Here is a 22,614-nt window from a genome sequence, read left to right on the forward strand (position 1 = left end):
CAGGAACTGTTTTATTTTACTTTTGTGATTATGATAAATATACCGAGGGCCTCAAAATAGTACCTGGCGGGCCGCATGTGGCCCTTGGGCCACAAGTTTGAGACCACTGGTGTACTTGGATTTAAGCAAAGCCTTTGACATAGTGCCGCATAGGTGGCTGATAAACAAAATGAATGCCCTTGGTATGGGACTTAAAGTAATTGACTGGATTAAAAACTGGTTAAGTGAAAGAAGACAAAAGGTAGTGGTAAACAGAGTGTGCTCCATGGAAAAGGATGTTGTTAGTGGAGTGCAACAGGGATCTGTCCTTGGGCAGGCTCTTTTTAACATCTTTGTGAGTTCTTAGTTGTTAACCGCCTGGAACCCTGTGCTTGGGTGGTATATAAGAATAAATTTTTTATTATTATTATTAATTTTGTGGAAGGACTGTCTGGTAAAGTTTGTCTTTTTTCAGATGATAAACTCTGTAATAGAGTAGACACCCCCAAATGGTATGGAAAACATGAGGAGGGATCTAGAAAAACTTGAGGAATGGTCTAGAAATGTAAGATTTAATGCTAAAAAAATGCAGATCATGCACTTGGGCTGCAAAAATCCAAAGGAATGGTAAAGTATAGAAGGCGACGTACTTCTGTGTATAAAAGAATAGTAGAACTTGGGGGTGATGGTGTCTGATGATCTCAAGGTAGCAAAACAGGTAGAAAAAGCAATGACCAGAAGGATACTTGGGTGCATAGGAAAAATGAGGTGATAGTGCCTTTGTATAAGCCTCTGGTGAGGCCCCATTTGGACTACTGTGTGCAGTTCTGGACATCGTACTTTCAAAAATAAATAAATAGGATGGAGTCAGTCCAGAGAGCTGCCACAAAATTACTTAGTGGTCTTTGTCATAAATCGTATGGAGACAGACTTGGAGAAAAATGGAAGAGAGGAGATATGATAGAGATGTTTACATCTCTCTGTGGCATTAATGTATAGGAGATGAGCCTTTTTCAAATTAAGTAAAACTCAGGCATGAGAGGATAAAGGATGAAGTTAAGAGGGCATAGTTTTAGGAGTAATCTAAGGAAATACTTTTTTACAGAAAAGGGTGGTAGATGCGTGGAATAGTCTGCCAATACAGGTGGTGGGGACAAAATCTGGGTCTGAATTCAGGAAATCATGGGGCAGGCACATGCGTTCTTTTAGGGAAAGGAGGAGATAGTGGAAGCTGCAGATGGGCAGACTGGATAGGCCATTGGGCTTTTATCTGCCATCATGTTTCTCTGTTTCTAACCCTCAAATCTGATAACCTAATGGCTAAAGAGGATATATAAATATTAAAAAGCAGAGGGAAAAATGTGACCCTTGTGGTGTTCCCTTGTGGTGTTGCACTTTCTCAACCCTGGAGCAACTCTTGTGGTGTTCCACAAGGGTTGCTCCAGGGTTGAGAAAGTGCATTGTCAAATGACACCCGGTAAGAACACAAGCACAAGAAATCACAAAGCTAGTGATTGCCTTAGAATGGGACCAAATTAACTGTTTATTAGATAACCCTGTGGCATTATCATATGATACTGTGCTGTTTGGTATGGCAATGAGAGCAAAAAGTCAGATATCTACAAATAATAACAAATTTATTACTTATAAATGACTGGGGTTGCCATTCAACAAATTACATATAATTGGAAAAATTGGAGTTGATTAAATTATAATTTTTGGTGGAACTCCTTATGTCATATTTATAAAATGGAGAGACTTATTGCATTACAACAGGGATGTTTCAGGAAATTTCAAGATATTTGGGAGCCATTAACAAAGTATTGTAATGATTAGAAAAATCTTGTTTCCCTTAAATTTACAAGTTCAATTATGGGGAGGGAGGGTATTTTTATTGTTACATGTTGTATAAATATTGATTATATGACAGATAAGGGTGGGAAGAGGGGAGATAAGAGAATATCATATGTATCATTGTTGATGATTAAGTGTTATATTTGTGGTTATTTGTTTGGATATATTATCACACTTATTATAAGTTTAAAAATGAATAAAGAATTAAAAAAAAAAAAAAAAAAAAAAAAAGAGAAGCCAAGCACTGAAGTAATATGTGATGATCAACAAGGTGAAAGGCACAGTTAAGATCATCTGTAAGATTAAAGACCCTGATCCCCTGCTAAAGAGTGCATATATGTGGTCCAATAGAGATGCCTGCACTGTTTTGGTACTATGGAACGATCTGAAACCAGCTTGTGAACTATGCAGGAGATCAACAGGTTACACATAATTTGTTGAAACTAGACCGTCCACAAGTCTAACTAAGAAAGGAATGGAGGCTATAGGCCTATAGTTGGCAACTGAAAAATTTCCCCAACCGAAATATACCTGGTCCCAAGGATGTCAGATAAAGGATCTTGGACCTGTACTACCTTTCCCTTAGCATCTTCAATAAAACAGAGCTAAAGCTTCTGATGGTACTACCTCTTTAAGAACCTAGCAACATGGTTTTCACCCTTTCTCCCTAAAACATTTCCAAAACTTTGTTTTATTTTTTCACTAACCGAGGTTCTAAAGTTCAATTTTGTATGAGTGTTTTTGGTTTTTTTTTTTTTAAGCCAATTCATTTCCATATTATGAAAACCTACCCACTGGAACTCTGGACAAGTATCTGTTGCTCAGATGATTTGGCGTGCTTAGGATTAATCACTATTATGAAAAATCAGAACTAGAAGAATGTCAACAGCTTTTCATTCGAGCAGCAGAATGGCTTGACCCTTGCATTTTTGTAAGTTCGGCTGTTCTATTGTAGGGGCATTCAAGAGCTCTTCATACATAGCACCGAGTGCCTTTTAAACTAATAGAATTTTGGAAGATTTATTTATTGCAAACAAAACCAGAAATTCTATAGTGAATACAGAAAGATAATGTGTGGGAATATTTTTTTTTTCTTCTGAAAAACTCCTGGTATGCAATTGAAATTATTTGCCCATAAATGGCCCTTTCCTAGGGCAAACACCTTAGAACAGTCAATCAGAATGAGTGATTCATGCATGTGTGAGAAAGAATAGAAGCTACGGTTCTTCATAAAATATGCACGATGAAGACAATATTCCAGCTGGAGGAGAGCATTCCTTCACCAAGTGTACATATCTTTCCAACACTTAACAGTCTGAATTCCATTTTAATTTATTACTTTCTCTCTTACCTCAAGAATTTTTTTTCCCAAATTGTTCCTGAAAGCAGCTGTATCACAACAGCCAATACAGTGGTACCTTGGATTACGAGCATAATCCGTTCCAGGAGCATGCTCGTAATCCAAAATGCTCGTTTATCAAAGCTAGTTTCCTCATAGGAAATAATGGAAACTCGCTTTGATACGTTCCCCCCGAGGCCAGGGCGCAGCTCCCCCCCCCCCATGTGATCCGGCACCCCCTGTGAGAACAGGCATCCCCCGCTCGACCAATTTTAACTCACCCCCCCCCCGGTCTGGCACCGGCACGAGAACCGCTCCTCCCCGCTCGCAAAGGCCCCCCCCCCGCTCGAATCGGCACCCCCCCCCCGCGAGAACAGGAACCCCCCGCCCGACCAACTTTAACTCACCCCCCCCTTTGGCACCGGCACGCAGCCCACAAGAGCCTGTGCCACTTGAAGATCTTCTTCCCAGTCTCTGCCGGCTTTGAGCATGCATCTGCGCATGCTCAAGCCCTTCTAATTCTCCCTCTCGCCGAGATTCTCGGCGAGAGGGAGAATTAGAAGGGCTTGAGCATGCGCAGATACATGCTCAAAGCTGGCAGAGACTGGGAAGAAGATCTTCAAGCGGCACCGGCACTTGTGGGCTGCGTGCCGGTGCCAAAGGGGGGTTGAGTTAAAGTTGGTCGGGTGGGGGGTTCCTGTTCTCGGGGGTGGGGGGGGTGCCGATTCGAGCGGGAGGGGGCCCTTTGCGAGCGGGGGGGGGGGAGCGATGGCGGTTATCGGGGGGTGCTCGCAAATCAAGTCAACACTCGGTTTGGGAGACACGTTTTGCGAGAATGTTTTGCTCGTCTTGCAAAACACTCGCAAACCGGGTTACTCGCAAACCGAGGTTTGACTGTACTTTAACAGAGAACTTTTGCCTTTCACTTAGAAGCCATATCATTACATTTTTCTCACGTCTTGTGAACTGTGTCTAAGGAAAGCAATGGCTCGGCGGGTATCGAGTTCACCGAAGCCCTCTTGCTCACACACAAAGCCTTTTTCACAGGTCTTTCTTCCTATTTAGCTAACCACCTTATTCCAACAACCTCAGCTGATCCAGGAGAATAGTACATCAGAACTTATGTTTGTGTGTTCAGAGTGGTATTGAGAATACAAACAGGGAAACATGCGAATGGCTCATTTTTTTGATGCGCTGAGGTTTATTTTTTAGTGCACTGATGTTTTTTTTTTCTAATGTTTTTAACACCATGTATAAGTTTGAACTTCATTATAGTGAGTCAGTCAGCTGTTAAGTGAATATGTCATTTTTGCCACGTCAGCGAGGACGGCAGATGCTGCCTTTAAACCGAGCGTCTCTGTTCTACAACCGTCGCACCTGTGGTATGAGCGCGGAGTGTGTGCGTCGGATCAGTATGTACAGAAACAGGATATTTTCGGTAAATTGCTGCAGTTATAATCTTAAACTGGTTCTTTTTCGGGACTTCCTGCTCTGACACAGCCAATGCAGCGAAACGGTGGCGTGCCTCGTCGGCAAGGAAGATATTAACCACAACTACATTACAGCAGCGTGAACCAGCAGCACAATTGAACCAGATAAGTTACTTCGGTTCTTTATTAAGTCAAAGTCAGTTAATTCTTCTTTAATGCATTACATCAATGAAGATTAATTCTTTGGGGGTTTTCCAGTCTATGAAGTGACGTCCCTTTCTAGCACCGCCACAAGATTCACTCAGGTGGCATGTGGGGATCTGAGGCTTTCCCTTTGACAAAGCACAGTCTCTGACCGAAAGTGTTTTTCATGAATTTTGTTTTGTGAATAACATGAATCGGAAGAGGTATATTGTTGAATTTGATTAATTTCTCTTCCATTAGGACCTATTTAATTGTTATAAAACTATTCTGAACCCCCAAGCCAACTTAAAGCTAAAAATTCATCCTGCCAATGTGCTTTGGGCCTCCTTCCCAAATTTGTGCACTGGGCTCCAGCATTTAGAACATCAGCCCTGCTCACATTTCCATTAAGAATCAAACCACCACAGTGCTTTCCTTTTTCCCGTGCCATCCTTTCTGAAATACTCTGCCAGGCTCCCTTCAGTTTGAATCCTTCCACTCTGAATTTCAGAAAGGGATTGCAAACAGTTTTCTCCTTCGAGGTCTATAGGGGGATGTGGAACAATGCAACCCAACTCTTTTGCCTTTTCCTATCTTCTTCTCTTTAATTTCCTTGCAGGGTTACATTTAAGGCTTTTATTCCTAGGTTTTTATAAATAATAAAATAAGATTTTATTTTCCTGTCAATTAGGATCCTTTGAGAGTACAAAATAATCCAATCAGTGTTTTCATGCCACAGGTACTATTGTTGGGTACTTTATTCAGAGAAATCACACGTGTACATTTACACCATACAGGAGTCGTTGGCACATGAAAGGCTTAAGAATTGAGTGGAGGATACAAGCCAAGCCAGGGGAGGGTGTGACAGGAGGAAGTGGCATTTTCTGGTGTTTATCCAGTAACACTTGTTTCAATTTTTTTTTCCATCAAGGGTGTTTTATTAGTGTTTATCCAGAGTAGTGAAGACAAAGAAGGATTGCGAAGACCTGCAACGTGACATAAACACGCTCGGGAAATGGGCTGCGACATGGCAAATGAGATTTAATGTGGATAAGTGTAAAGTGATGCATGTCGGTAACAAAAATCTTATACATGAATACAGGATGTCCGGTGCGGTACTAGGAGAGACACCTCCCCCCCCCCCCAGGGAAATAATGGTCGACAAGTCAATTAAGCCGTCCAAGCAATGTGCTGCGGCAGCAAAAAGGGCGAACAGAATGCTAGGAATGATTAAGAAGGGGATCACGAACAGATCGGAGAAGGTTATCATGCCGCTGTACCGGGCCATGGTACACCCTCACCTGGAATACTGCATCCAGCACTGGTCGCCGTACATGAAGAAGGACACAGTACTATTTGAAAAGGTCCAGAGAACAGCGACTAAAATGGTTAAGGGTCTGGAGGAGTTGCCGTACAGTGAGAGATTAGAGAAACTGGGCCTCTTCTACCTTGAAAAGAGGAGACAGAGGGGACATGATTGAAACATTCAAGATAATGAAGTGAATAGACTTAGTAGATAAAGACAGGTTGTTCACCCTCTCCAAGGTAGAGAGAACAAGAGGGCACTCTCTAAAGTTAAAAGGGGATAGATTCCGTACACACGTAAGAAAGTTCTTCTTCATCCAGAGAGTGGCAGAAAACTGGAAAGCTCTTCCGGAGGCTGTTATAGAGGAAACACCCTCCAGGGATTCAAGACAAAGTTAGACAAGTTCCTGCTGAACGTACGCAGATAAGGCTAATCTCAGGGCACTGGTTTTTGACCTAAGGGCCGCCACGGGAGTGGACTGCTGGGCACGATGGACCACTGGTCTGACCCAGCAGCGGCAATTCTTATGTAACAGCCAGAATCAGAAGTCCCAATTATATAAGGATTTGGTTTCTCTTCTTGAAACCTTGCTGTCATGTGACTGATTACATGTTCTTCCTCTCCTCTCCTCATAGTCTTTTCTCAGTTGAATATATTGATTCTAAATTATTTGTAATTGTAATGAAAGATGATACAGCGAAACCATGAATAAACTCTACCAACTATATATAAGGTGGTAAGGGAGGGGAGGAAGATGCTTCTGGGTAGAGGGATAGGGCTGAAGTGAGGGGATTCTGCTGGGCAGAGGAGGAGGAGGTAAGGAAGGAATTTTGATACTTGACAGAGGGTGAAATGGTACAAGGGAGGAGAGGGATACTAGAGGACAACTGAATTTCGGTTTTGGTTTACGCACTGTGCATTTTTGACTGAAACCCTAAACTCACCTTCCCCTTGCCATTACCTTTAGGCCCTCCCAGAGCCTAAGTCCTGGTAATCTAGTCGTCTCTTTGGGAGCAGGAACAAAAACCACTCATTCCTGCCCCATACTGCTGCTCCAATACAATGGCTGCTGAATGCCATAGAAGATACTGGCACACATTTTACAATTAGAACCCTCAAAATGGCTGCCAGGACATCCCACAGCAGTCTCAGAATAGACTATCAGAGTTTCCTATGGTTGGTCTGGGGAAGGTCTACAGTTGGTTGGTAGGGATGGGGTGCAGAGAGAGGGATCCACTGCTGGGGGTTGGACACAGGAGAGGGGCTTTATCATCAGGTGTGGGAGGCAGTTTCGTTTACAGTTTCGTTTACTACTGAAACTAAGCAGCCAATTTTTGTTGCAGATTCAGTTCAGACAGAAATTGAAGATCCCAGGTTTGGTCGGGCTCTAAGGGATACTTGTACCAGAGCTGTTTCTTCTGAAAGAGAGAGAGTGCTGAAGGCCTTACTGGGTCAGACCAATGGTCCATCAATCTGAGTAGCCCATTCTCAGGGTGGCCAATCCAGACCTAGCAAAAACTCAAAGAGTAGCAACATTCCATGCTACCAGTAGCTTCCCCCATGTCTTTTTCAATAACAGACTATGGACTTTTTCTCCAGGAAATTGTCCAAACCTTTCTTAAAACCAGCTACTCTATCCACTCTTACCACAACCTCTGGCAACAAGTTCCAGAGCTTAACTATTCTCTGAGTGAAAAAATATTTCCTCCTTCTCTGTAATTTCATCGAGTGTCCCGTAGTCTTTGTAATTTTTGACAGAGTTAAAAATCGATCCACCCATTCTACTCCACTCAGGATTTTGTAGACTTCAATCATATCTCCCCTCAGCCATCTCTCTTCCAAGCTGAAGAGCCTTAACCTGTTTAGTCTTTCCTCATACAATAGGAGTTCCATCCCCTTTATCATCTTGGTCGCTCTTTTTTGAACCTTTTCTAGCGCCGCTATATCTTTCTTGAGATAAGGTGACCAGAACTGATTGCAATATTCCAGGTGAGGTCGCACCATGGAGCGATACAGAGGCATTGTAACATTTATAGTCTTGTGAACCATCCCTTTTTAAAATAATTTCTAGCATCTTGTTTGCTTTTTTGGCGAATAAAATTGAAAAGGTTCGAAATTAGATAAGGCAGCCCTTTCTCAAGAGTCAGGCAGAATAATAAGCATTAAGGGCTAGTATCAAAGTAAAAAAGAACACTATACCTGATTCATAATCATAGCATACAAGTTTTCTTGTTTGGCATCAAAGGCAAGCTCAATCTTCACAGGGTTGTTGTTTTCCAAGACAATGGTATCATATTGATATGGACTGGTTGACAAGAACACCTGGTCAGGAAAGAGAGAGCAGTGTTGATAATGTTATATCAAGAAAACCTTATTTAATAGTATCAACAGGAAACCCGAGGCAATCAGAGGTATTTAATATGCCTCCACATCCACATGCTGATCAGCATTTACTTGACACTTTGGGGGCCTGATTTTATAAAATGACATGTTGGTGAAATGTCCAAAAAAGCACTTCTTCTATTCTAAGCATCCAGAATGAGCCCAAGTAGCATGCAAATGCTCTTTTGAAAATTTACATCTATTTATTTTCTTATATACCGCCCCACCAACAGTTCTGGGCGGTTCACAACAAAAATAAAAATGAGCAGTTCAGCGAAAATTCTACAGTTCCACAATAATAATACATCATAACAATCAATACAGCAGTGGCTAATATTCAATTTAAAATCCTAAAATCTAATGAAAAAGATGCATAGTATATTAAACAGCCTGCAGCAAATTCTTCTAAAAACTGATCAACTCTAATTCAAACACAATTTAAAAAGATTAAAAAGTCAAGGAAAAAATAATAAAACATCACAATTAAAATCATCATTCTAGTTTATCAAATAAATACGTTTTTAATGATTTTCTAAATGTAAAATAAAAATAAGTTTGAGCGATCAGCGGGAGTAAGCAGGAATTCAACTTCCCGGCCTGATACTCCAATGTCCTGTCTAGAAAAGTTTTATAACGGCTGGTCCTTGGGGCAGGAAAGACAAAAATACCTGAATTTCTGATATCTTTTGCTGAAGAAGACAATTTCAGGTAAGGAGCCAAGTAGGAAGGCAATAGACCAAAAAGCGCCTTATAAAATATGCACCCAAACTTGAAGAACACTCTGGCCCCAAATGGCAACCAGTGCAATTTAGCGTAGAAAGGGCTGTATTGTGGGATAATACAGATTTTAGTAACTGGAAGTGGAATATGGATTCATTTATGTTTAATGTATAATATAGTGTTAAGATTTGTGTTATTTAATAAAAATACAGTATATTTAAATAAAAACCTGTCTAGTTATATTATATGTGCTAAAGATATAATGTGGATGTTCTCTATTGTGGCAATTCTAGAAGCGCGAGCTTCCTTTTAAGTATTTCGATGTCTCATGGTGAGGGCCTATTCTATAACAGGTTCTGAGTGCCTAGATTCCAACTTAGAATACTAGTGTCAGCAAGTCTTATATTTAGGTGCATGTCGTTACACCAGCTATAGGGTTACCAGCTATCAGGATTTCCAAGGACATGTCCAGGGGTCCGGACGGCTTGTCAAAACCCAGCACTTTGTCCAGGTTTTGAAAAGCTTCCTTGAAATCACATCGGGCAGGAGGGATTCCGCGCATGCCGCATGTGACATAATTGCGTTGCATTTGCGCATGCATGGATATCCTCCTGTCTGATGAGAGCAGGCAGCGGAGGGTGGGACTGGGTAGGATTGCGGGGGGGCGGGACTGGGGCATAACGGGGTGGGGATGGGTTGAACTTGGCGGGCCTGGGGGGCGGGTCTAGGGGTCCAGATTTAACTAAAGTAAAATCTGGTAACCCTAACCAGACATAGATCTAAATGCTGCAAGGGTGCATAGTTTTCTATAAGTGATGTGCATAAATGGGATGCATGCTATCAGTGACGTAGCCACAGGTGGGCCCAGGCTCACCCAATAGCAGCACATCTATATGCAACTGATGGTTTAGGCACACGTAAGTGCCATTATAAAACTGGCACTAAGGGCTCCTTTTATCAAGTTGTGCGAGCGGGGTTAATGCGCGTGACTTTTCATCATGCGTTAACCCCCGCGCTGGCCTAAAAACTACCGCCTGCTCAAGGGAGGTGTTAGCGGCTAGCACAGTCGGTGGTTTAGCGCGCGGTATTATGCGCGTTAAACCGCTAGCGCAGCTTGATAAAAGGAGCCCTAAACGTACTCATTTTGGCACCTATATGAATGTTGTTATGTAACCCACTCAGAACTGTAGATGTAGTGGGCTATAAAATGTTTAGTTCAATCAAGGTGGTGTGTTACAGAATTGCCTCAGAAATGTACTTCTGCAGAATTCAGGTTAGTGAGATACTTGCGGGAGTAGAAGGGCCTAGCCCAGTGGTCTCAAACGCAAATCCTTTGCAGGGCCACATTTTGGATTTCTAGGTACTTGGAGGGCCTCAGAAAAAAATAGTTAATGTCTTATTAAAGAAATGACAATTTTACATGAGGTAAAACTCTTTATAGTTTATAAATCTTTCCTTTTGGCTAAGTCTTAATAATAATATTGTCATTTATAGCTAAAGAGACATATGATCAAGAAACTGTTTTATTTTACTTTTGTGATTATGATAAACATACCGAGGGCCTCAAAATAGTACCTGGTGGGCCGCATGTGGCCCCCAGGCCGTGAGTTTGAGACCACTGGCCTAGCCTGACATGCCTGTTTGGGTGGGTCTCAGCCCAAAGTGGGTGGGCAAACACTATTTAGCTTCCTTCCCCATTTAGACCAAATTCGTTTTCAATATCTGAGCCCCAGCAGCTGAAGAGATCCTGCTCCGGCAGCACAGCTGGCAGCACTCTCTATGGACCAGTGCCAAACCGGTTTTCCTTCCTTCTATACATGCACAAAAACCGAGCATGAGTGGGAGAGGGGTTAGCCAGCGTAGCAATAGCCCATAAAGAATGCAAATCAATCCCAAAGATCTGTTCCTAGTGCTTTGTATTCTATCTTTGCACATGCACCCTTACCATTCAAAAGGAGGAAATTGTAGCCAGCTACAGCAAGTATGGGAGCAGTCTAGGCTGCTGGAGGAACTTGGGGATCCCCAGCAGCCTAAACAAGGGTGCCATAATTTTATTTATTTAAAATATTTATAATCCATTTAATAATAAGCGACTTACAAACTTACATTCACAGTATTCTTAGACACTTCAGCATACATTTACAATACAACACTTAAAAATTCTGGCTCCCTACCCAGAAAACATATTGCACTAATCACATATCTTCTTATTCCAATTCCACATTACACTTTTAAAAATTATCAATGTTAAGTAAAAACTGAATAAAGTAGTAGTATATATATATGTATATAAGTAAGTATTTTGGATGGAAGATGCACAAAAAGCAGACCTTATTGAGAAATAGGCTTCATTGTTTATTTTAAAAGCTCCCACATATAAAATATTGCCCAATAGTGTATGATGGATAGAGTGCTTGTGGAAGGGCGAATGGATTGAGTGTGAGTGGGGATTTTTATCTTTTGTATAGATACTGATTGATTATAAGTGCTTGATTGATTACTATTATTTGTAAATAAATTGTATTGCACTTTTTGTTAGCATTAAAAACTAAATAAAGTAAAAAAAAGAAAAAAAAAAGAAAATGTAGATTGCAAAGGGGATCTAAATTTCAGTTCTGTATTGGTTTTTGCTGTTTTCTCTTTGTATCTTATTGATAATGCTTATGTTTGTATTGTTGGCTGGTTGTACAGTCTGTATTGCAACTCACAATAAATATATTAAATAAAAAAAAAAGCTCCCACATATAAAATACTGTTGCCCTTCTCAACTATGGAACGAACTTCCTCTTATTTTAAGGGGTCCTAGTCCTTTTCAACTTTTTTGTAAATCTTTAAAAACTTTTATTTGCCAAACACTTTGGAAACTAGTCATATTACTATTTTCTGATTGTTACTTTTTAAAGTATATTTTTTAGTTACTGTTAACCGAGTTTTTTTTTAATTACTGTTTTCCGAGTCTCAATAAGGCAGTGTCTCTCAAACGTTTTTAGCTCCAGCACGCTAAACAAAGCAATGTTTTTTGCAGCACATTACAATTGAAATGATAAAATTGCAAAACCAACAAAAAATTAAATTCGAGAGTTATTTATTTAAAGTTCTTTAAGCTATGTACGGATAATTGTAACAACGGTGAAACTAAAGTAGATAGAATAGAATTGCTAATCAACGTGATGGATGAGCTTGTTTTTGAGGGTGTCAGGTCAAAAGCGCGCCGGGACAAAGGCGCGCCCAGACAATTGAGCGCAGCACGGAGGCGTGCGCTGCTCAAAATTACTGTTTTTAGGGCTCAGACGGGGGTGTGTGTGGGGGAACCCCCCCACTTTACTTAATAGACATCGCGCCGTGTTGTGGGGGCAATGTGGGGGGTTGTAACCCCCCACATTTTACTGAAAACTTCACTTTTTCCCTATTTTTAGGGAAAAAGTTAAGTTTACAGTAAAATGTGGAGGGTTACAACCCCCCAAACCCCCCATAATGTCGGCGCGATGTCTATTATGTAAAGGGGGGGTTCCCCAACAAAACCCCCCCGTCGGAGCCCCTAAAAACAGTAATTTTGAGCGGCACGCGCCTCCGCGCTGTGCTCAATTGTCTAGGCGCGCCTTTGTCTTTCGCGCCATTGTCTATGAACCGTTTTTGAGTTCAGATTTGACAATTAAACACACATTTCATCATTTCATTTGCAGTCATTCTCTTTTTTTCAATTTAATTTCTGTCAGAGCTGAAAATCCCCAAGTTCACAAAGATAAAAAATCCAAACGGTAACAAAGCCTCACATTTAAAAAATAAAACATTATTTGCAGTTAGTTTTCAAGGACCAATCAGGTCAAAGAATGATGCTTGTCTGGGCGGTTCTATCCTTACGCACACACTCATAACATTTACAGACTCTTGTGTATGCAACGTACATGTCATCTATTCTAGTGTATACTTATGAAGGGAATTTTTCAAAATAAAGTAAAATTCTGGAATCTCTCGTGGCACACCTGGAATCTCTTTTGGGGCACACCACTGTGCCACAGCACACAATTTGAAACACACTGCAATAATCTCTGCTTTTGGGCATCTTCCATCTTGGATATCTCAGACCATCTACTTTGCTGTTTTCTTAGCACAATTTCGGATAGGTCTGAGCCAAAAGTGGATGGCCCCGTGGGGAATAGGTGACCGATTGTACCCTAGCACTCACTTGAGGTTGGTTCTGTACCCATTTCTGGTACACTTGCTATTCAGACCTCTACTTTTTAGGACTCTACAAGGTACTTGTAACCTAGATTGATTATTGTTAAAAACAGGATAGTGGGTTAAATGTACCTTTGGTCCGACGCAGTAAGGCAACTTCCTTGTTTTAGCCTTGCTTAAACCTTTGTTGTCACTGTCAAAGACCATGTTGGATCTTTTTTTTTTTTTTTCCTGCACAAAGAGCACAGCCAGGACAGAACACTGCTATTACCTTAACAATTGTGCCATCTGATGTCCCCAGAAATGCAACGGCATATTGATTCTCCAGTGCTACCGCCACCGCTGTAAATATATTTACTTCACGCTGCAACAAGGGCTCTGCAACCACACCGTCTGTGCTTTCCAATGGATACGGCAAGTGATCAGAGCCACAAGGAAAGGCTTTAGATGTGTTTGGCTCCTTGAAACAAATAGAAAAGTTGAAAATAAGAATTCAGGGCCTAAACACGTGATTTCTACAAACAGCATTGCCACAAAATCATCCAACACCAACTGACAATGAAAGGTGAGCTAGACCGTCCAGAACCCATTCTGAAAATGCCTGGATATGTGTGAGGCAGAAAGAAGGGAAAACTCAATGAGAAAATGTTTAAATATAGCCATCTATAGTGCTACATCCCTTACTTTTAAACGAATGATGATTTTTTTGGCAGACTTTGAACCCTAGGGCCTGTAGTTCAGTATTGAATGCATTGCAGCTTTAGGGGTTGAGAATTGGGATCTCTCTTTGGTTAAGAGTTCCATGCTGGGGGATTTGGGGGATTTTTGTTTAGTTTCCTCTCAGGGAACTTTGCTTATCAGTGACTGCTCATAGCATTATGCCTTTGACCACTGACTCAATGTGTTAAGGGATGGGAGGGAATGGATATGGCATTGAATAGCAAATGAGACGTTGCCTTGCTCAAGAACGTGTCCTCTGAGTCATTGTTGACTCAGTTATTTTATTGTTCCTATCTTACATTTTAAGAAGAGTTGTTTGGGTGGGGAGGGGTTAGGACAAGATTATAGTGGAATTTGTAATACAATATACTTATAATTATAAACATTACTGCTCTTTATATTTGGTTCCATATGGAAGGGGGAGGGAAGGTCTCTGGATGGGTGAGATTTTTGATACTTTGGTTGATGGATCACCTTAAGAGTCCAGGTGTCTCAGATTTTTTTTTCTTTCTAATTGAGGGAAGGAATGGGGTATAATTACTAGAGGGGTTTTCAACATTGTTATGTGATTCTATTTGGTAGATATATTGTTACTGTCATGTTCAGTATGTATGTTCTTGGTGTACCTTTTTGATATAACAATAAAGATTTTGACTAAATTTAGCTATTTCATGCTCTACTGTGGTACCGTGTTGGTCCACTTTTAAAGGTAATATTTAGGAATAAAGCAAAGCAAAACAAAGGAAATAAGGTGATACTTTTTTTTAAATTAAATTAACAATCCATTTATTTTTTTTGAAAGTTAATAAAAATGCATTGTTCAATAAAAAAGGTTCCACCTTATTTCCTTTATGTTTTATTTCTACGGGGAGGGGCCTAAGACTCTGATTGGCCCCTCCCATCTGGTCCATCTGAGCCAATCAGAACTTTAGGCCCCTCTCCAGTGCATCCTAGGATGCACCGGGAAGGCCTGCCGTTTTGAAGGTTTTGGGGGGGAGTCATGGTATCCAGGTGGGGTAGGAGGTGTCGGGGTGGGGTATCAGGGTAGAATGTCAGGGGGTTCGGGGTGTCCAGCTAGAGTATCAGGGGTGTCGGGGTGGGTTGTTGGGGGTTTCTCAGGCAGGAGGGAGTGGGCATCCTTCCTGCCGATTTCAGGTAGGAGTGTTGACAAACTTTGTCCCCGTGCCATTCTCTAAATTTGAGACTAATATCATGTAAAAACCTAACATATCTTAGACAATTGGCCACTGAATTCAATGATTTAAAAAAAGCTGCAGAAGATGCTTTTGGGTTTAAATGAGCTACATACTGTTAAATGGCATCATTTGTGTCTGCCTTTGATGTGGCAAAAAAATCTTGTCTGATGATCAGACTCCTGCCATCTGCAATGTGCTTCCATCATGTGCCGAGCTGCTTAAGCATCTTACTGTTACTGCAACAGATTCGTCCATCGTTGCTGGCATCAAGGAGCATGTCCAACATTTAATAGACACTTATTTTCCTGTTCATTCACTACACAATTTATGTTCTCTTCTACACCCAAACCAGATTGAAATGGAAGGTTCTATTTTATACTTTAAGAAAAAAGATTTAAACATAAAATCATATGCTCCAGGCTCATGCAAAAGAAGACAGAGCCCATAGGATGGAGACAGACAGAATCTATGGGGAAAAGGACAGGGATAAACTTTGTCCTCATGCCATTCTCTAGTATAAGGATTTTCACATTTTTCAGACACAACTAGGAACTGTTAAGCTCAGAGTCTTGAAAAATAAAAATTCCCCTCCATGTCCCCCTGAAAAAAACAAACTTAGCTCTAAAGATACTGCAATCTTGCACAGTGATATCAGGCTTGATTTGGGTTTCAAACCATCTTTAACCTCCCCCCAAAAAGGTACCCACTGCTTATCCCTGGTGTTAAGTAGCCACATTTGGGGACTCAACTAGGCTGGCCGCTGTTAGAAACAGGCTACTGGGCTGGATAGACTTTCACTATGTCCCAGTATAGCAATGCTTGTGTACTTATTAACAGTGAAATCATGTCTCAATCTCTCTAAGCAGTAAGCCCTTGCAGGGCGGGGTGACGATCACCACCAAGCATTGGTTGGCGCTTTATATTTTCCATCAGGATGCAATAAATATTTCTCTGTCTTATCTCAAGAAGTCTGCATGAAAAGAACCTCAAGTTCAAAGTTGACAACACATCTCGTTATAATAAACGCTCATCTATGAGAAATATTTAACTTTTCCGCAGAATCCCCGCTAGTTCATATTAGAAATTCAAAATAAACATTTCATTTTAAAACAAATTATAGAGCACCCCCTCCCTCCAGTTAAAACCATACAATAATGTGACTGGGGAAGATTCAGCAACTCCAGTGTTGTAGATCTCTTTATTAACATGTGCAGTGCGTGAGGATGCTGTGCAATTTGGGGGGGGGGGGGGAGGGGAAGACTTCTTGACAAGTAACTTGAATACTGTCAGAAATATTTATATATTATATATATATATATATTGATATATATAATATATATATTGATATATATAATCAAGACCCCACCATGTTTGGCTCCCTATATGTGGCTGGCATGGTGGAGACTTGGCAATCAGTTTAAGCTTGGGTAGCTATGGCCCACACAGAGTGGCGGATGCATCCACTCTGTTGGGCAGAGTGGATGGACCATGTCAGGCCTATCTGCCATAATTTACTGCATTACTGTGTAATAATAATGAAAAAAAACCAAGCTCCGCATACAGAGGATAACGTTTAATAAATCATCTAGGTTGAAAGGCAAAGTCTTGGAGCTGTTTTTAAAGACAACATAAGCAACTGGGAGGGGGGTAATTTCTAAAAAGTGGGTGTGCCATATGCATGCATAAACGATCAGAACACCAGCATGCGTGTGTATGAGTGCAGATATGTGCATTAATGCCAAAAATCTAAGTGTATTCTATAAGAAGGTGCCTAATTGCAACGGCACTTCGTTTGAAGGCGAGTGTACACATTAGAGAGTTGGGCGGGGACAGAAATCCCACCCATCCCCACCCGTCCCCGTCAGGATCCTCTCCGTCCCCACAAGGAATTACCTCCATCCCCGCCCGTCCCCATAAAAAGCAACAATTACTTCTGACAGTATCATCAATTCCACAGTTTCTTTTGTGTTTGTGCTGCTGTTTTCCTTGTGGAATCTCTTTGGTGGAACCCTTTTTTTGTTTTCTGTTCAGGTAATTAACTTATAAACCCCCTCTTTTACTAAGGCTGACGTGTCCATTATATTATATGGATGAACCCTGCTTCCAAAGCCTTCCATCCCCTTGGGAGTCCTGTTGGCCAGAGGGGGGTCCCCGTGGGAGTCCCGTGGACCAGAGGGGGGTCCCCATTGGAGTCCTGTGGATTAAGGGGGATTCCTGTGGGACCCGCGGGATTCCCGCAATCCCCGTTCCCGTGCAGACCTCTAGTACACATGCATGACGTCTCATCAGAACATAGGCAGGGCACCTAGTTATGCCATAGAGACTCAAACATTTACACAAGATCTCTAGTTGGCTTAAGTGTGTGCACCTGAATTAAAGGTGCCAATTTTAGCTGGTTATGCTAGCATTCTATCACGGAAAGTATGCACCTACTTTCCTTTACTGGATACGATAAAATAACCTCAAATGTCTGCATTTTAGTCACATGTTCATTTGCACCTGTTCAGAAGGTGAAAATGTACATGATTCATTTTCGATTCCACCAGCATTCTGCCCAAACATGAGCTTAGAGAACAAGGCAGACGGTCTATAATATTCAAGAAAGAAGATTAACAGGGAGTCTAACTCTTACCCCAAACAAATCAAGGCTGAGAACTGTTTTAATCAGTTTTGGTGGAACCCGAAGTCTCACATCAACTGGTTTTTCATTGCCCCTGATGCAGCCATCTAACATAACATAACTTTATTCTTCTATACCGCCATAACCAAAAAGATTTCTAGGCGGCTTACACCAAAGAAAGCTGGACAATCAGCGAAATACAGAAATGATATAGAAATACAAAGGTGCACTAGCGTTTTTAACGCACGCACCAGATTAGCGTGCGCTAGCCGAAAATCTACCGCCTGCTTAAAAGGAGGCGGTAGCGTCTAGCGCACAAAGCAGTTTAGCGCGCTCTATTCCGCGCGTTAAGGCCCCAGCGCGCCTTTGTAAAAGGAGCCCAAAGTGTTTCATAAAAGGATACAAAATACAAACATTTATTTAAAATACAATTTTTAGCAATGATGACCTGTGTTAGGAGATGAATTTATCAAACAGCGTCGTCTTAATTGCTTTCCGAAAAAAGCAGTAAGACGACATAGGTTGACAAATGCATTTACCTAGCCAAGACTGCTGTTTACCTGCTTGAAACGCTAGGGTCCTGTCCAAAAAAAGTCTTGCATCTACAACCATTAATTTTTGGGTAAGCGAATAAGTGTAAACTTGGCTATGTCGACCAACATACCCCGCTCTTTTACTAAGTTGCGCTAATCAATTTAGCGCGTGCTAAATGCTAACACGTCCCTAGAACACAATGGACGCGTTAGCGCGCACTAAATCGATTAGCGCACCTTAGTAAAAGAGAGAGATAGTGTAACACCTAGGAGTTTTTAAAGAGTCCATAAAACCTTTTTGTCTGTTCCCTTGTTTTGAGGTTTTTTTTTTAATCTTCCAAACTACAAACATGCCTATAAGCAAGATGCGGAGAATAAGCACCTTCATGTCATCGCATGTACCTTTATGCACATAAATGGTCACAATTTTATTAAAGCCCTTTTCCGCAGATATAACAGAGTTTATCCTAACAAAATCAGCCACCCCCTCCAAAAGATCAACATATTGGTTACATAGAATGAACGTTCTTGATTCTATTACCTTTATTTCACAGGTGATGTCGCCACCATAAGGCTTATAGAAGATGTTCTTCCCATCTATCTGTTTGTTGCCTTGGGTGCTGTAACATGTCTCCCGGTTTTCTTCCAGTTTCTCATTAATTTGTTGCAGGGAGAACATACACAAAGCTGAGCCCTGGTCCTTAGTGCCATTGTGAAACACAGCAAAAAGCACTTTGTCATGAGCTCCAACGTCCCCATACTGCCCTGAATCCGACATGTTTTGGGCCAGGTTTCCCCCAGGATTGGTAACGTAGACAGACTGGCAGATATTGTACGCATTTTCCTGGTTTTTGCACTCCAAGTCCATCTCAATATAGGAATAATAATAGAGGTCCTTCTTACATAGACGTGCGATTAGGGTTCGATTCTTATTGTTGGTCTTATCCAGTCGACTAGAGATGAAATAGATAAATCCACCATCTTCAAACGTTTTGACAAACTGCTGAATGCTTGTAGACACAGACACATACTTAAAAGCTGAACTATCCGTATAAGTTTCAAACACATCTTTGCCTTCCCGTCGATCAAGTAGCCGAGTGCTGATAATTATCCCATTGTCATGCTGTCCATTGCCTTTCCCGACAAAAAGAGCCTGTGAACCTAACTCGGGCATGGTGGTGACCAGACCTACAGTAGCTACTTTCTCGTCATTACTAGCAACAAAGGACTTCTCACCACTGCCATCGTCATAGAAGATTTCATTTGAGATATTGTTCAAGTCTCTCAACGCACAGATTCCCTTGAAGATACTCCCACACACAACAATCCTACTGTTCAACTTGTCTAGTACAAGCAATTTGTTATAATTGTCTGTCTTCTTTGAATTTGGACACTGTTTCATGTCGATTGGGGGTGTACACATTTTGTTATCTAGTTTTGGACCTGTGGTGCCATTAAACTTGAGCTGCAGGTCTGCCGTGAGCTGATACAGTTCATTAACTGCTCCCAAGTACACAGTGTCCGTTTCCGTGTCAATAGTCAGATGGTTCAGCTCTGATCTGAATGACTTGGAAGTGAATTTCTCTGCCAGACACCCCCAGAATAGACTCAAAATGTTAAGTGACCAGATCCATAGAGCCATCTCTATGTAGCCCCTAAAAGAGAAAGAAACAAAATGTAAATAAGATAGCAATATACATCTTATTGTGGTACTTCAGAAGAAGTAGAAATGAATTAGGCAGTCAGGGGAATTCTTAGTATTACCGGTACACAGCAATGCAAAATTTAACCAAATGGTCAGAGTGGCAAACTGCTTTGTCCAGTTTTGTTTTTTTTAAGTCATTACTTATCAATAAAGAGTCTGAGTCCAACACTAAATGGCCATTTTACTAACTATAAGTAAGTACCTGACGTACATTTTACCATGTGATAATTGCTAGCCCATAACCACATTAAGGAGCTTTGCAGTATTTTTGTGGCTAGCATGTGGCAAACTGTTAAGTGTTTTTTTTTTGTGTCGGTGGTATGGCATGGGTGGAGTAGGCGCCATGAAAAGCATTTGGTAGTTAAGCACTTAGCATGTGGTAGGTAAGGGGTAGGCAATTCCAGTCCTCGAGAGCCAGAGCCAGAGCCAGGTCAGGTTTTCAGGATATCCACAATAAATATGCATGAGATAGACTTGCATCTCAAGGAGGCAGTGCATGCAAATCCATCTCATACATATTCATTGTGCATATCCTGAAAACCTGACCTGGCTCCGGCTCTCTGTGGTAGGTGAAGCATTTAACACAGATCATCACAGGATTTACTAAAGTGCTTCCACATTAACCATGATCTGCAATAAAAGAGAGAGCGGAATGCCCACCAATAGGTGCTGTGTTAAAAAAGATGCCACTACCTTAAAGTTGCCAACTGGTTCCAGATTTGCAGGATAGGGTTGATCCAGTCCTTGCTGGGAATTGCCTTGCTTTTCATAGGGAATACAATGGTGAAATCAGAACTATAAGTCCTTGCATGCAACAGGATAAACCCAAGACTGGATCAACCCTGGCCTAGCAATCTGGATCCAGCTGGCAGCCTTAAATGACCTCAAGGTTAAATCCCATTGGAACTATTGGTGTGAAACCTCTTTCAGAGTACTGAAGGAGCAGCTTTTCTATTCCAGGAAACCCACCACACTTCCTACTGCATCTTGGATCCAGAACGTTTTTCCCGTTTCTGAAAGCAAGGCATGTTGGGAGGGGGGGGGGATTTAGTCAATGGTAGCTGGGATGATCTGTTCTAAGATAGTATTCTACAAAGGGCGCTCTGTGAAATGGCCTTTGCAGAATACTAGTTCAGCTTGTATCGTACATCTAACTTTGGACACAAGCATTTAGATCTGCCAAAGGATAAATGTGTCCATCTCCAAATACATGTTACTACATTGAGAGGAGGCCGAGATAGGGGAAAATATGGATGGAAAGACTAAGGGGCCCTCTTGATTTCCAGCATGGGATAGAGAAGCATTGCCAAGAAATAGTTGCTAGTGGAAGTGCATTAAACGGGGAGAGTGTGGCGCCGTGATTAAAGCTACAGCCTCAGCACCCTGAGGTTGTTGATTCAAACTCATGCTGCTCCTTGTGACCCTGGGCAAGGCACTTAATCCCCCCCCATTGCCCAAGGTACATTATATAGATTGTGAGCCCCCCGGAACAGACAGGGAAAAAAATCTTGAGTACCTGAATAAGCTCATGTAAACCGTTCTGAGCTCCCCTGAGAGAACAGTATAGAAAAATGAATAAATAAATTTAACGATTTAACAAGTAAGTTGTTTCTGTTCTGAAAAGGCAGTACACACAGATTCATATTTTTCACAATGCTCAACTTTGTCTTTTTATAGAAATGCCATTTTACAACATTTTTATGCTATTTTTGCTTGATTTTTTTTCTTTTTCAGAGCAATTTCTCCTACGTTTCTTCCTCGGTGTTGCTTAACAACTTTCATATAAACTAATGGTAGTTAGGAGCATAAACAGAATTGCTCTGTAACAATTTGCTTAAATTCTGGTAATGCCCGTGCCCCTCCCATGAAGTTTTGTGCCATAAAATTTAGGTGCACATTATAAAATAGGGCTTAGGGCAGATCCTCACTTAATGCCTAATGACTGCCAATTAACACCAATTACCAATTGTTAACACCTGATTAGTCCATTATTTTGTGTACAGAGTAGAAACTTTGAGTCTAAGACCAATATACCAAATACCTCCCTCTATGGATGGCTGTTCCAGTGGGGCCACCCATGCTTTTCACTTTGACCAAACATTCTTGAAGCCAAAATCCATTGCGGTGTCTGCATGCATGGTAAGTAAGTATGCATACACACTTGTGTTGGGTGACAGACAACTGGAAGCTTCCTATTACTGTTTATACATAAATATATAGATAGAAAAGAGTAAGTACTTCAGGGGAAAATATTTTAGGCATAGCCCTTTTTGGAATGCAGAATTTGGCATGAAAGGTTAACAGTAGTGGACTCACTTGGCAAGCGGTCATAAAATCATCAAACTTATCTGCTCAGAGAGAGATAATGGTTACTACGGATGGGCAGACTAGATGGGCCATTTGGCCTTTATCTGCCGTCATGTTTCTGTGTTATCTTAATAACTGGAGAGAGGACACTAACCCTCCCC

The 22,614-nt window shown here is 41.3% G+C and overlaps 1 protein-coding gene across 3 annotated transcripts in view; it reads right to left on the minus strand.

Moving 5' to 3' along the window:
- Positions 1 to 22,614, minus strand: part of PLXNB2 (plexin B2) — a 621,264-nt gene that overhangs the window by 174,072 nt on the left and 424,578 nt on the right. For 2 of the 3 annotated variants that reach the window (XM_033959733.1, XM_033959732.1), the window contains 3 exons: positions 18,983 to 20,096; positions 13,644 to 13,832; positions 8,291 to 8,413 (listed from right to left, as the gene is read on the minus strand). In XM_033959733.1, the coding sequence (XP_033815624.1) occupies positions 8,291 to 8,413; positions 13,644 to 13,832; positions 18,983 to 20,083 (1,413 nt within the window). In that variant the 5' untranslated portion in view covers positions 20,084 to 20,096. Of the gene's footprint in view, positions 1 to 8,290; positions 8,414 to 13,643; positions 13,833 to 18,982; positions 20,097 to 21,662; positions 21,697 to 22,614 lie in introns of those variants that run through there. The other variant, XM_033959731.1, reaches the window with a different exon arrangement.

This window comes from Geotrypetes seraphini, chromosome 9, assembly GCF_902459505.1.
Source record: "Geotrypetes seraphini chromosome 9, aGeoSer1.1, whole genome shotgun sequence".
In the NCBI taxonomy this organism is placed as follows: Eukaryota; Metazoa; Chordata; class Amphibia; order Gymnophiona; family Dermophiidae; genus Geotrypetes; species Geotrypetes seraphini.